This window comes from Cinclus cinclus, chromosome 3 (genome assembly GCF_963662255.1).
Source record: "Cinclus cinclus chromosome 3, bCinCin1.1, whole genome shotgun sequence".
In the NCBI taxonomy this organism is placed as follows: domain Eukaryota; kingdom Metazoa; phylum Chordata; class Aves; order Passeriformes; family Cinclidae; genus Cinclus; species Cinclus cinclus.
This window is the reverse complement of record NC_085048.1, coordinates 47,604,008-47,619,181: the sequence shown is the minus strand read 5'-3', so window position 1 is coordinate 47,619,181 and position 15,174 is coordinate 47,604,008. Positions and strand designations below refer to the sequence as shown.

Below are 15,174 nucleotides of genomic sequence, written 5' to 3'. Positions count from 1 at the left end.
TTTAATTTGCTTATTCAGTTGCTGAAACTGAATCCTAGGCAGAACACTCATAAAGACACTTTTACATTTTTTTCATTTGGCATCCAATCTTCTTATTAAGTACAATAAAGGATCTACAGGGCTCTGGAGTGTTGGGTTGCTGTCTGCTAAATGTGCTATATAAATATATAAACTAAGCAAAACTGAAGGTTAGATATGCTCTTTAAAATATGCAGGAAATACTTATTGATCTTTTTCTGGTTGGTTATCATTATTGTCACTGTTATTTGCTTTTACAGTATAGAAAAGGATTTGCAGCTATTCAGCTAATGGAATAATTCCTTCTTGATCAATTTATTGAAAGCTGTCATATGTGAAAAACATGTTGCTTGGTTTCAGTTTGTTGGAAGAAGTTTATAGCGTGGTTAAACTGAGAAATTCCTTGTAGGCAAACTTTGATGGTGGGAACAAATCAGACTGTCAGATTCTATGGTGAGAAGAAATCCTGTATAATGACCCATAGTGGGTCCAAGATTTGGTAGACCCTAAGTGAGCAAGCAGTTTATCCTTTTTAGGATAAAATTGTCAAATTTCGGCACTGATGCTAAATCATTAGTCACGCTGATGCATTTGCTTTTGGAGGGAGAATGCTTCACACCATGCAGCTTCTAGATTTTAGGTTGGTTTTTATGACAATGCATTTATCTTGAAACAAGTAAGTAAATGGGGCAGAATTTTAAATCAATACCAAAGTGAGTCCAAAACTTATAAAGACCACCCTAGACTTTATTAAAAAAAAAAAAATCTAGAATTGGTGCAAAGTCCAAGTAAATCTATAAAGATTGTGCTGTTCTAAACAACCAAAATTAATATTACAGATATTTTGGGTTTTCTCTCTGCCATAATCTCTGCTTTATCCAGACCAGGTGTGATCATTTACTCTTTGTGCAGGCCCCCACTTTCCTCTAACAGTGACTAAAGAAGATGTGTGTGGCTTGTACCTGTCAAGGATATGTATTATTTACTACCATTTATTGATGGCGTGGAAATCCATAAACTTTGACCATTCTTCCTAATGATGTCCGATAAAGTCTTGCCAAATTGAGCAATATGGGATTGCCAAGGGAAGTGTGAGGAAATGGAAGTGAGGAGTAACTGTTCCTTGCAATGTAATCTTTGCTCTCCCAAGCAGCAATGTCAAGTGGCTCTTTTTTAATAAAATTTATGTCAGGAGCATTTCTGAGTCATTCATCTTGAATTGATGTGAGGATATGAAATCCCACATCATGACTATGTTTTGGGAAATAGGTTGGGGCATTTTCAGGAGGTGGCATTCAAGGTAGGTGTTGGGTGAGCAGGCTGATTTTATAGTCCTTTCTGTAGAACAGATTTTCTGTTGGAATTTTATTGTTGAGTCATTTAGCATCCTCCAAGAATTTCACTTAATTTAAACATCCATGTTTGGAACAGAGTCAAACTCCCAAAGGAACCTTATAGGTTACCTAATATTAATAAAAAAAAAAATCTCATAAAGGCTCTCACTCTTGCAGCCTTGGCTTCTGAAATTACTTAGTCTGCTTACTGAGTAAGATGAGTTTGTTTTTAAATGTGACATAAAGCAGATTAACATGGAGAATTAGATATTTTCCTCCCTAATCTTGACCATAATATTTTCTTGATTTGGGAGGAAGGAGGCATTTAAGTAGTTGAATAATTTCCCATTTTTTTTTTGTACAAATGTTTTGAAGGAGATATTATTCACCAACTTCCTCAAACATCTGACAATATCTGATCACTACTGGATCATTGATCAAAAAGGCTTTGCTTCTTTATTTATGAATGTTTTCCTAATCAATCCCCTGTTCAGGACACATGAGCTTTAATCCTACATTTCCGATGATTTTAGCTTCCTGTGCCATTTCTGAATGCTTCTTTGACATAGTTTCTGCTTTGGCTCACTATATATATGAATAGAACTAGAGATGTTATGATCTTATGTAACACTTAAAAAGTTGGCATCATTTGCTGTCAAGACACTTTGGTATTTAAGGGATTGTAAAGTTAATGTTACATCTGTGCATACATTGGTATTCCTGATAAGGCTGCTATTCCATGATCATTATAAATAGCTATTTGTTTTTGTATTTATAAAATGCACACATCTTCTCTGCATATGCTAAACTGATTTCAGTGCTTTCAGGCTTTGATTGGTGAAGCAGAAAATACAGTGCAACAGATTTTTATTGCTGCACTAGTTTTCCCTCAGAAATTTTATGTTCATTAGCTAGACATTCTCAACTCTGGTTTCCGGTCCTTTCATTAACCAGTTGTTTGTTTAAAACGTATCCCTTAACATTCTAACCTCGCATGTTTTTTCCAGTTTGGGGGAGGCCTGGGGGTGGTTGATTTTAGCCTTTATATTTCTGGTGGCTGGGATGCATATGTTATCTGTCCCTACACAAATGGCATGTTTCACTCATTAACTGTTTGTTTCAGCTGAACTGTCTGTTTTCTGTGGGAACTGTGAAGATTTTAGATGCTAATGTATTTTCAAAGACAGAAAACAGAATCAGTTACTCCCTTAAGATTGCCAGGCTGGTAGGAAGCCCTTTAATAACCTTAGCTTATGTTTTGTTATATGCTGTTGTTTCAGGTTCAATGGATCCAAAAGACTTTCTGAGGGAAGCACAAATAATGAAGAACTTGAGACATCCAAAGCTTATACAGCTTTATGCTGTCTGCACTTTGGAGGACCCAATTTATATTATTACTGAGCTGATGAGACATGGAAGTCTTCTAGAATACCTTAAACGTAAGCAAATTACTCTAAACTCATGTTAAGTGTGCTGCAATTAAGTAAATACACTAACATAAAAGATAGAAGTACAACATCCCGGTTTAATTTAAAAGCTGCATTATTTGTCATGTGTGGGAGTGAGAAAAGTGGAAAGAAAGGTTTATGAACTTTTGACATGCCAAAATATTTGAGAAGTAGGAAAGAATTATGTTCATAGTCTGATTCTTGCCTTCTAATGGCCCATATTTTTTCATCCTGTTCTAAGGGTAGATGGGAACATACACAAAGGAATAAAAACGTAAGTATCCAGGATAGGTTGTCGTATTTGAGATGAAATAGAGGCATTTCCACAAAATGTACTTAACAGCTTTGAAAACTATTAGTAGTCAGGGATAGCTTTTCACTACAAATTTGTCCCTTGCCTATCTCATCAGGGTTTTTATCTCAGCAGCACTTCAAAGTGCTCTTTTGAAGGCAAATAATAATAATTAAAAATAAATTGTACAGACTGGAAGAGACTAGCATAATTATTGCACTTTTAAATTCACTCCTGTTGTTGGGAAATGCTTGATTCTAGAGTTGTTACCCATTTTCAGTTTAGCAGATGTCTGTGAGATGCTAAATGTCTTTAAAGCTGTAATGACTTCTTGAAGACAAAATGTTTGCCACGGTTGTCATGCTGAATGTCTTCTCTGTTTCCAGCCCATAAAACAAAGCCCTGTGTAATACCACAGACAGCATTTACCACGACACATGCCTTCCCCCATTTTCTCTGAGGAACCATTTTTAAATGAGGGTCTGTCCAAGCACAATTACAGCTAAAGTAATTTCTGACACAGCCCTACCAGGAACTGCCCAGAGTGGGTCTGCCATGACCTTGGGCCAGATCTGGGTTTTGTAGGTATTTGCTGGCCAGAGGTAGCAAGGCACAAATTTCCTTTAAATTCTCATCTTTGGTGACTTTGTGTGCAGATTGCAGCTTATCTGATTGAAAGAGCCTGGCACATCAGAAAATGATTGCTGTGCATAGAAACATTTATTACACTGGAAAAATAGCGATGAGAAAGCCAGGATGAGTCACAGATATTGCAGAGGTGAAAATTTGCCTGTTAATGTGCCTAGAATAAACATGTCCAGAGCACATCAGTGCTGCAGCCTGTGTATGGATCAGTTGCCATCATATGCACAGCACCCTGCTCCTTGCCTAGGTGCTCACTTCTGTAGCTCTTCATCAGAGGCTGTGAAAGTCAGCTGGTTTCCAGGCAGCCATCAAGATATCCATAAAAATGTTCAGTCGAAACCCAGCCTAGGGGTATCCCTCCTTGTCTTATGGCCAGTGCACAGGGACGTGCACAGAACTAAGATGGAGGCAGAGATCCAAGTGTTTTGATAGGTTTTGTGGTCAGAGAGAAGTAATTTCTGTTAGTAAGACTAATAAGGAAAGAGATTCGAAGCTTGTATAGAGCTCTGTGACTGGAAGTGATCTATATCAGCTGGAGTGCAACACCTCCTGATAAGTTTTCTTGAGATTCAGCCTCTGCAGGGAAGAGGAAAATATTTCCAGAAGGCTTCTGTCTCTGTATGTACTATGGGTAAATAGGGAAAACTAGAGCAGAGGAAAGTCCAGAGATATTCTTTGTTTCTATTTCTCTCCTATACTGCATGGTGTGCTTTTCCAGCTTTAAAAGTGCCTAATATTTTATTCACAGTTACTATCACATTTCCCCATAATGACAGCTACTTAATAATGATGGACATGGGAATTCCCTGTGCACACTATAAATGTACTTTGGCAGAGTTCTTGATGAACACTGCTACACAGAATTATTGAGCTGCCACCAGTATGCACCTGAAAACTTTTCTTTGTTATTGAAAGTGAATGAAATTGTCATAAATGTATGAGTGCTTTTATCAATTCTGATGGACCTGGGGCTTGTTCTGGCAGGTATGCATTCTTGAAGTTCAGTGAATTATTGTGGAGGCAATGCCCTCACTGGAGAAAGTGCCGCTTATTTATTTTTCTCTTTTTTATTGTCAGATATCTGTCAATGAGAATATTTTCCTGTCTTTTCTATATGAGCAATTGTGATAGATTGCTTAGAACAGGGTGCAGACCCCAAGACCTCTTTAATATTTTCTCTAATAAATTTTTCATATGAGGTTGAGGGTTTTGTCAAAAAATATTAGTAAAAAAGGACATGGAAGTGCTACATTTTCTTTATCAGTTAAAGAATAATCCAGGGGAAGATTTTATAAATTCAGCAGTAGTGCCTGATTTTGAGTGTGGAGGTTATAGAAACATATCTATGGCTGTATTTATCTATCTATCTAGCTATACATAAACTTAGAGCAGCCTTCCAGTACCTAAAGGGAGCCTACAAAAGAGATGGAGAGGGACCTTTTACAAGGCCAGGTAGTGATAGGGCAAGGGGGAATGGCTTTAAACTGAAAGATGGTGGGTTTACATTAGGTAATTCTTAGAAATCCTTCACTATGAGGGTGGTGAGGTACTGGGATACCTTGTCCAGAGAAGCTGTGCTTGAACTTGTGTGCTCTGTCTGGCCCAGCCTGGAGTTTTGGAGGTGTAGTCAGAAATCTTTAGGTGACAGACATACAAGATTTACACTTCAGATCCCAAAGATACCTGTGATTTCACCCTCTGTCATTGTGCACAAGTTGTAGCTCCTGGTCAGCTGTGGATCCTCACTAAAGCTTTCCTTTCTTTAGCTCCAGAACAGCTGCAGTGCAGAACCAGCTTACAGAGAGAGACCATCCAAGAAATGCTGCAGCAGGCAGGGCAAGAGTGGCCTCTCCCTCTCCCTCAGTCCACAGGCTAAACGCAGTAGGTCAGCCTAGTCTGGTATTCCAAACAGGCCCTCATGAAAATAGTCATGAAATAGTCTTTCAGCTGCCACTCCAGTGTAAGAGGTGGATCTCATCCTTGTCCTTTAGCACGGTGCACCTGAGTGTCCTGCAGGGAATAAAACAGGGAGGGTTTAGCAGTTCTAACTCTTACTCAGCACTGAAGCAGCTCATTAAACACGAGGCTGATGAGTCACCCCTTTATCCTGTGGCATTTCCTCATTTTGCCTCCTGGGGCAAGCTTAAATCAGGCTGTCCTGGAGCACTGGCAGACCAGTGACAAACCTGTGCTCAACTTTGTTGGTATCCTTGTCTGCTCTCACCAGGTAGTTCGTAACACATGCAGATGAAGTCATGTGGAAGAGAATCTTTAAAGCTGACTGACATAGGGTAACTTCCAAAACCCAAATAATGCAAGGTGTTTGAAAACATTTAGTTATTTTCTGATTAAATACAACATAAGCATTATTTATGGATTTATATCTTTGTCCAGCAAGATGAATAACAAATGTTGATGCCTTCCAGTTATCAGAACTGAAAATCTTCAGGGTGTTGTATTAGTCTGTGGAATGAGTGGATTTTCACACAACCCGATTTTTGTCCTTCTCTCTTTTTGAAAAGTCCTGGCAGTATGAAACGTGTAGGAGAGGAAAAGACATTCTGAGTCAACAATAGAAGTAAAAAAATCTTAGTGCTGGTTTATCATGACAACAAGTTTAGCTTCAAAAAGGATATAGAGTAAGACACATACAGCAGGACAAATGTAATAAATTTTTTTGGCCTAATTATGTCAAAACATCCAGATGAGCAGGAAATTCAAAGCCTTGAGATTGCAGAATAGATTAGTAAAAAATGGAATTTCACATTCTTAAGGTGGGATCACAAAGTTGCATCAAATAAAATGCCAGAACTGGAGGAGGCTATTTAAAACAATGCTAAGAACACTATCACTGCAAATCAATTAAAAATAAATAAGAGAAAACTGCCAGCAACAAAATTTTTATTTCTCTAACACAGAGGCAGTAAGTAAAAGTCACCAACCTAATGATAAAGAACTGCCAATAAGCCTAGCAGCAAGGATTCAGCTTTTTGATATTAAAGTTCTGAAACAGAAAGTTGAAATGGTTTTGTGTGTTAGAGGCTAGAGAGGTAGAAAGCTCTACCTCCATGCTCTAGCTCCATGCTTCAGTGCTGCAGCACTGGGGATTGGGTGACAGTCGTCCTTGAATGTAACACTGATTTCGTTTACCATTGATCACCTCTTGGTTTAAATTCTTTGCATTGAGGATGTTGGTTACCTGTCCCCATGATGCCACAAAGGCCCTGAATTTGCACTCTAATATGTTATACCCCGATGATTTTTTTTACCTGCCTGACAGTTTTTGGCTGCAGTGTTTTGTGGCCCAGGACTTTTTTGTGGAGGCAAGTTGCTCAGCTCAAAGTTCTTCTACTGCATTGTTTGAACAATGATCTTTGATTGCTAAATCTTAATTTCTGGAATTTGCTTATCTTAGTGTGGTGGGAATGACATGGACATTGCTTCAAAAAGTTCTACTGGAGAAGCAGGCAGCTTGAAAGCATCTCAAGGAATCCTACTCTTGAGTAGACAGCAGAGATAACAGCGTGAAGCAGTCAAGTGGACTGGAAAGTGAAAATGAGTTATACTTGACAGCAGATGGTATTTTTCCTAGTCAGACTTGTTGGAGAGCAGGGAACAAGGATAATTCCGTGCTTTTCCATCTTTAGTCAGCTCTGGCTACAGCCACTAGGTACCAACATTAACTCTTATTCACCGTTTGGAACAGTTTATGAACCTGTCAGAAAGGTGCATACTGTGTTACTATCAGTAGATAAAAGATTTTCTGTTTGGTCTGTGTCAGAAGCTTCTTCCTGGCCTAGATTAACTCCTGCATTTAGTATCCACTCTTTTAGAGAAGATGGAACAAGCATTGTTACTCAGTTATTGGGAAATAAGTAATGCCATTCACTAATCCCTATCATTTGGTTGGGTTGTTACTTCATTGTATTGCATGGTTTGGTTTATTTGTGTAGGCTTTTTGAACCAGTCAGGTTTTCAGTTATTTATGTCTGAAACTGGCATATTGTTCTTGCTCTTATGTTGTTCTTGTCATCCCCTTTTTTAACAGAAGATGGAGGCTCTAAAATCTCCCTGACACATCAGGTAGACATGGCTGCTCAGGTGGCTTCTGGGATGGCATACCTTGAATCTCAGAACTATATCCATCGGGATCTGGCAGCCAGGAATGTTCTTGTTGGCGAACACAATGTTTGCAAAGTGGCAGACTTCGGACTTACAAGAGTTTTTAAAGTAAGTTATGAGAGGGTTAATTGTCCCTGCTTTTAACTCTGGAGAACAGGGTGGAGGAGGCCAACTAAAGGATGAATTGTAGCCCTGAATTGATGGATTCAGACAAAGGCAAGCTCAGTGAGAAAAGGACCTATAACATGTTCACTTGTATTTTCTACCTGCGTTACCCCTTGCAAGATTAGAAGTTGTCCCGTGCCGTTGTGTCAGTCTGAAGAATCCTGGTGTCTGCTTCCCACCCAGCCACTCAGGAAGGATCCTGGCAAGCAATCTCCTTTTCTGGACAAGCTTTAGTGTCTGCAACATGGAGAGGAATGATGGAAAGATTATATATCTGGGCCTATAAGGGAAGGCATAAAAAAATGTATTGACATATATTCTCTCCTTGTTTACTTCTTCACTGTCTCCATGATGCTTGTGATCGCAGATAATAATCACAAAAGGAGCTTATTCATCTCCACAGCTAACAGGAAAGTTCATGACATGAGCTTTAAATCTGATGCAGTTGCAAATTCTTTGCCACTACATCATTTTGGGTTTTTTCTCTAATCCTTGAAGGCAGAGAAGACCAATTATCACTGACCAAAGTCACGCTATGAAAGAGCTGTGGTTTAGAAATGGGATTTCCTACATCTGAAAATTATTTAATCAGTGTTGGAAAGATTTATTTTGCCATATTTCATGGATTTCAATATGAAATTCATAATTTCTGAGTCTGTGTTTATGTTTTATTATTTATTTATGTTCTTGCACTGAGAAGGAAAAACAGAGAAAAGTCTTCTGCTTCTCATTTTGTTTTATCATTTAAGCAGTAGAAAATGAAGTTCATATAAGAATTGGATTTATTACATACTGAAGTATAGAATAATGGCTTAACATAAGCATCAAGGGACTATGAAAATTCTTTTAATTGAATTTTGATTCTTCTAAATATGCATAAGCTCATATTACAAGTTCTTTCACATAAAGTATATATCCTTTTAAGTGAACAATGCTCATAAATGGATATTTCTCTTCTGTCCTTAGAAAAGGTACTAATTTACAGATGTTGACATTTTGTTAAAACTGAACTTAAATACTCAGTCATAGAGTTATTTGGGTAGACTTTCTTGGAAATATTTTGTCTCCTAAGCTAAAACACTAACATGGTCACTTATGAAGGATTAACTGTGAGAAGTGAAATCTGTATTTTTACGTGTGTTTTTAGTGTAATAAAATAATTTCTTGTTTCTAAAGATATGTTATAGTCAAGATGCCAACTGCAAAAGTATAGAGATACAAATCAATAACAACCAGTATTTTCAAAACTATTGAACCTTGCAGCTGGGATACATACATTCTGTATTTAATTAAAAAAGTAAAATCCATGCCTGGATTTGCATGCAAAAAACTTGACCAAGGTTAGGTGTGACTTGTGTGCACTACATTACATGAAGGAATTAAAGAGAGAGGAAATGTTCACAAAATTTAGATGTCTGTGCGATAAACCTTTAAGGACATGATTCTACAAATTTGCAACTGAGCAGGTTTTTTGCGTCTTTCACCTACACTTTACATTAATTAGCTCTCTGGAAACTAATATATTAATTTGAATCAGTCAGAGTTTATTTTTTCTTCCCCAAAAACCTGCTTAAGCAACTGTTATCAGTCAATGGCCCTTCAACACCACAATAAATCACAGAAGAAAGGTTCCAAAATTCATTAGTTCTTGTTCTTGCCTTCTCTTTTTACTGTAGACCAGACGTGGAGACATTTGGTCTCTAGTGTCAGCAGGATGCTTACACTGCCGCTCCTGACAGACTTTTGGAATTTTGCATGCCAGGTCCAGAATTCACAGTAGCAAGTCATAATTAATCAGGAGCCACTCTAATGCTGTGTGCTTTGAAATGATAAATGATTTAGAAAATCCTCTGATGAAGTCTCCACATTTTTCAACTGCAAAGGTGAATCCAGTGATAGACTTAGAGAATGGGTACTTACATGAAAAACAAGAATTGGTTAAAAGATTATAAGATTAAGCACATACTGAGCTTAGTCAGATGCTTAAGTGCTTTGTTGAAGCAGATCTGAAACTACGCTTGTTTTGTTTTACCCACAATAGGTAGAAAATGAAGAATTATATAAAGGTAGGACTGAAACAAAAATCCCAGTGAAATGGACAGCCCCGGAGGCAATCCGCTACAACAGATTCAGCATTAAATCAGATGTCTGGTCATTTGGGATCCTTCTGTTTGAAATAATCACCTATGGGCAGATGCCTTATCATGGTAAGTACTTTTACCTGAAGAATGATGTCTTACTTGATGTCTTTCTTGATTTCAAAATGACACAAAAAAGAAGGTTCAATGCCTGTACTATGGGCATGTTAAAGGGTTAATTAAAACTTTGAAGAGAGGAAGAAGATTGTTCAGATGAGGTCCATTTAGTGGATCAGACCTTTTGGCTTCCCCAGGCCCCTGGCAGCTTTGCAAAGGCTGTGGTTAGCACACATTCAAGCTTCCTCTTGCTGGAGTCAACCTGCACTGCACAGGCGCCTAAGCATGCTGGCTATTTTCCTCCATCATCAGATCAAAAATGCCAGTTCTTGGAATGTGAAAAAAGGGAATAAATAAAGGAAGGGTTTTATATTCCCCAACCAATCTTTTAATTTTTGATTTTTTTTTTTTAGTATATCTCATGGAAGAATACATTATGTGTGAAGTGTTGCACAAACACTTCAGGAATAAGGTGTCTGAAAAATAAATCAGGGTGCTTTTACCCCCTTCCCTCATATTTGATTGTTGCAGTGAAAAGTCTTCATAAAGGAAAGGATCACAAGAATTAAATAATTAAAAAATAAAATGTTACCAACCTCAAAAGCAGATATAGTAGTCTGAGAGCAGCTACTATTTCTAGTACTGTGAGAAATGCTCAAGGAACTGTGGCTCCAATAACACAAGATATCAGTGAGGTGATTGACTGTGACTCATTTTGTGCTGGTGAGTAGAACACAAGGGAAAGACTAAAGCAAAAAAAAAGTTATGTTGTATCTGTACAGGCCTGAGGGTGGTGCATTTGTCATAAACTACATTTCAAAGGGTCTCAAACTGATATTTTCTTTAAAAGGAAAAATTGATTTTGCTTTTTATTCACATTCTCACCTCCTGCAAAATTGTTCTTGAGAAAAGAAAAGCAAAATATCCTGAAGTCTTATATAAACTGTAGGTGTGTGCATATGGACCCACACACATAAATAAATCATTTTAGTATAATAAGAATGTAACACTGTGGCTCTGGATATTGTCTGAAAATCCATTTTGTATTACCCCTTTGCAAAGGCATAGATTATCTGCGTCTTGAAAGTAGAAAACGTCATTTTGCCATGGTTATTTGCTCACTTGGTATTACTTGCAGGAGTTTGTTCTCAGCAATCAGTTAGAAGAGGTTATGTTGATTTGTGGTGGCAGTGGATAATCTGCAGAGGAAACACCATTCAGAGACCTAGGGCAAAGAAGTTAACACAATTCAAGATTAATTTGAAGAGTGAAAATTGGAAGGGAACAGGGCAATAGCCTTAGTATATAACGGTAGAGCAAAGATAGGGGAGCGATTTCTTCTCCATGACTGGTGGTGATGGAACAAGGAGGATACCACTGCCCAGCTGGCCTCAAGGAAACCTAGGGCTGACTTTAGGAAGAAGTTTCTAAATGTGAGGGAAATTCAGCAGCATGTCAGGTTTTCTTAGGAGATTTTGTAGCCAATGAGACTAGAGTCATTTAGGAACTATTTAAGCTAAGTAGATGTCAGAAGAAATTTGACAAACTTGAATGGTGGAGGAAAATCCTCACACCCAGACAAACCTATTTGTGATGCCTTGCAGCTGACATAGTCAGGGTGAGGTGGTGGGGAAATGTTGGAGTTGGTTTGCAATTGCTGGTAAATAGTAAGAGATGATTCCCTGTCCCTGGAATTGTTCAAGGGCAGGCTGGAAGGGGCTTTGAGTAACCTGGTCTAGTGGAAGGTATCCCTGCTCATGGCAGGGGTTTTGAACTCGGTGATTTTGAAAGTCCTTTCCAACCCAAACCACTCTAGGGTGATTCTGTGCTGAAGAGAGAGGAACACATGGCATCCATAAGCAGATCCTAAGTAGCCTGATGAACTCATTTTGGCCTGCAGGTATGCCGGGCCACCAGGTGATCCAGCTGCTGGACGATGGGTACAGACTTCCTCAGCCGGAGGGGTGCCCAAAGCCCCTCTACGAGATGATGCTGCAGTGCTGGAGCGCGGAGGCCGATGCGCGACCCAGCTTTGAGAACCTCAGCGAGCAGCTGGAGAGCTACTTAAATGCTTTCCCTTTGCCTAGGTCCAGACCATGGGACAGGAACCCTCAGGATGTTCCTGAAGGACATGTCCTAGGCAGCATGGCTAATGGAGGCTGTGGAGTCAGCCTAACCCCAGGTGTGAAGGCTATTTGGGATGCTGAAGAATTCTGGTACACTTCATCCTCTCCTGTGATCTTCAAAGACTCTTAAAATTTTTGCTGCTGCCAAATGTTTTGCAAGACAAAGCATCAGGAAGGTGGAGGATGGGTGTTTCAAAAGAATAAAGAGTCTTCTATTTATTTTAAAATTCATGTTGCAAGAACAAACAAATGAAATGAGTCTAGCTAAGTAACTATTGTAGCTTTTTGTCATTTCTTTATTGGAATAATTTTTTTACTGTTAGATTTTTTCCTTCCTATCAGTTTGTTCTTGTAAAGGAATATGATGGCTCTACACAGCAGGATCTGTGCTCCCAGAGTCCTTTCATTGTAAAAATAATAAAAGTAATCCTGTGACTGTGATGGCTCTGATTTGGCAGAATCCAAATTAATTGCCTTGCTTAGAATTGAAGTACATGTGCTTTTGCTAAACCTTAAAATAAACAGATATTCATGGGAGAAAAGGAATTATTTTGTTTTGTGGATGCACAGGCTGATATTTTTATTTTTTGTCTACTGTACTTCTTTTACATGAATAAACAAAATTGTTATTAGATTCCTGAAGCTATTTGGTCTTAATATTGTTAAATATCTATGAGTTATTGTCCATTGAACTGTGAGGGTTTATTTTATTGTTCTTAATTTTAGGGATATTGGAGGAAAAATATATTTTACCATGAACTCAAGGCTGTCTCAGTGTTTTAGATTGACAGTCTTTTCAATCCTGCTTCCCCAATCACGAACCCTCTTCAGCAGGGCAGGTCTAGATATTTTGCAGAATAACTAGCAGTCCTTTCTTCTACCTTCTTCAGATTCAGATTTAATACAGGAGATTAAGATCCATTTTATATTGTTCCATGGAGAAATGGAGCCCAGGTGCTTCTTCTAGCAGTCTATATAGCTATAGATATTAAATTATTTTGCCCTTTTTGTAACTACAATACCAGTTCTGCTAAAATCTGGTATCACAGATTTTGATCTGACAGTTTAATATTCTCAGTTGTAAGGCTCACAGAACCAAATTTTAATTATTTACTTATGATTAATCAGTTAATTATTTAACAACATAATTCAGGAATTAAGAGTTGTGTTGTGTTAGTAGTGTGAGGTCAATACAAGCGTGCCACCACTTTACTATCAGAAAGATCCATTACTGGATCTGGATAGTTTTTATTACACCTTTTCCATATGATTGTCTTCACTTTATATTTCAAATCTATTAATCTTGTTTGCTTGCCTTGCTCCTAATTTTTAATTTCCTTTCCCCCTCCTCTGCCTTTGGAAGGCAGCACACTGCTTGTTTCTTTCATACATACCTCTTAAGCACTCATTATTCAAAAGCCTTTCCTTGTTTATAATTTTTCTCCTCTATCTCACTACAGTGGCTTTCCAGCACTGTTTCTATGTTCAACTTAATTTTCAGTGCAGTGTTTCTCTCTACTAATCCTCTTTATACTAATTAAATTTGTAAAGCATAATACAGCCATAATTAATTACCTGTCATAGCATCCTTGTGATTTTGGAAAGTAATCATCCACTCTGAAAGAAGAAGAGGTTAAACGGCTTTGCTAAACCCATCAGATAAGAACTGGCATGGAAGGACCTGGGAGAAAGTCTCCTGCTGTCCTTTGTCCATGCTTGTTTTGAGACTTGTGCTAGTTTCAGGCTCATGCCTCAAAAAGATGTTATTTTTGATTGTCAAACTTCCATCAATCCATGCATCTCTTGTCTGGCTAAGAGCTTTCTTTTACACTGTTACAGTATGAGGTTAACGAATCCCTCAGAGTGGTTTTATGCAATAATAATAGGAATGCTGCTATGTGGAAAGATCTCTGCATCAAACTTGTGATCTTCCTATTCAAGCAGTATTTCTAACAGGATTTTTCAGACTTATGACATTAAGAATGTTGCAAATAAAAGTTGAGTTTGCCCAATGAAAAACAAAACAAGAAAAAAAAAACAAGAAAAACAAAACAGACAAACAAAAAACAAACAAAAAACCCCACTCCAAAACTGCTGATAAAACATCAGCACAGGTGTGTACATTTCACAGGAGACAAACTACTAAGAAAAAAAATTAAAAAAAGGAATTGACAGCTGGGAAGTAGAAAAATTTTCAGAACTCCAAATTACACTAACTGGTCCAAGCTGGCCTCTGCCCTTGGGTGGAAGTCAACAGAATATTGCAGAGCTCCACTGAAGTGACAGCAGTAATTCTGAAGAAATCCCACCTGTACAATGAATATATTCCTAAACCAACATTTATGGAGTAGAAAATCTATTTGTCCAGGTAAATTGACTTCTTTGTCTCCTTAATTTCTTCTATAGTCAAAGGAGAGAGAGGCTCCTTGAGATGACAAATCAGTGCCCCAAAAATTCATTTCTTCCCTGAAGCAACCTTGTATAGGGTTCTCTGTGGTGGCTGCTGTGAAGGAATTTGGCAGAGATGAGACCCTTTGCTGAGGAGGGTGTGTAATAATCCACATGCTGCAAACTGCAATCAGGTGTTTCAAGCTTCCTCTACCAAGTGCAGCCTCAGGAGCCACCTTAGGCTGAAAGGAGCAGAAGTTGCAGGTGAATTGCACTCTGCTGAGCTGTGTGAGGAGCATCACCTGTATGTGATGGCCCCCAGGTGATGTAGCCTGGCACACTGGGCTGCTGCTGGGAGGTACTTTTCCCTGCTGTTGCATCCTGCAACTCCATCTAAGCTTTTTCTTTGCGTGCTTGCACAGCGGAAGATGCTTAATGGAG

At 38.3% G+C, this 15,174-nt stretch overlaps 1 protein-coding gene across 1 annotated transcript in view; it reads left to right on the top strand.

Annotated features, from left to right (window-relative positions):
* Nucleotides 1-12,475, top strand: part of FRK (fyn related Src family tyrosine kinase) — a 48,856-nt gene extending 36,381 nt beyond the window's left edge. Inside the window, exons 5-8 of the mRNA XM_062488969.1 lie at nucleotides 2,633-2,791; nucleotides 7,786-7,967; nucleotides 10,066-10,231; nucleotides 12,120-12,475. Coding sequence (XP_062344953.1) covers nucleotides 2,633-2,791; nucleotides 7,786-7,967; nucleotides 10,066-10,231; nucleotides 12,120-12,475 — 863 coding nt within the window. The remainder of the gene's footprint in view (nucleotides 1-2,632; nucleotides 2,792-7,785; nucleotides 7,968-10,065; nucleotides 10,232-12,119) is intronic.
* The last annotated feature ends 2,699 nt before the right edge of the window (nucleotides 12,476-15,174 follow it).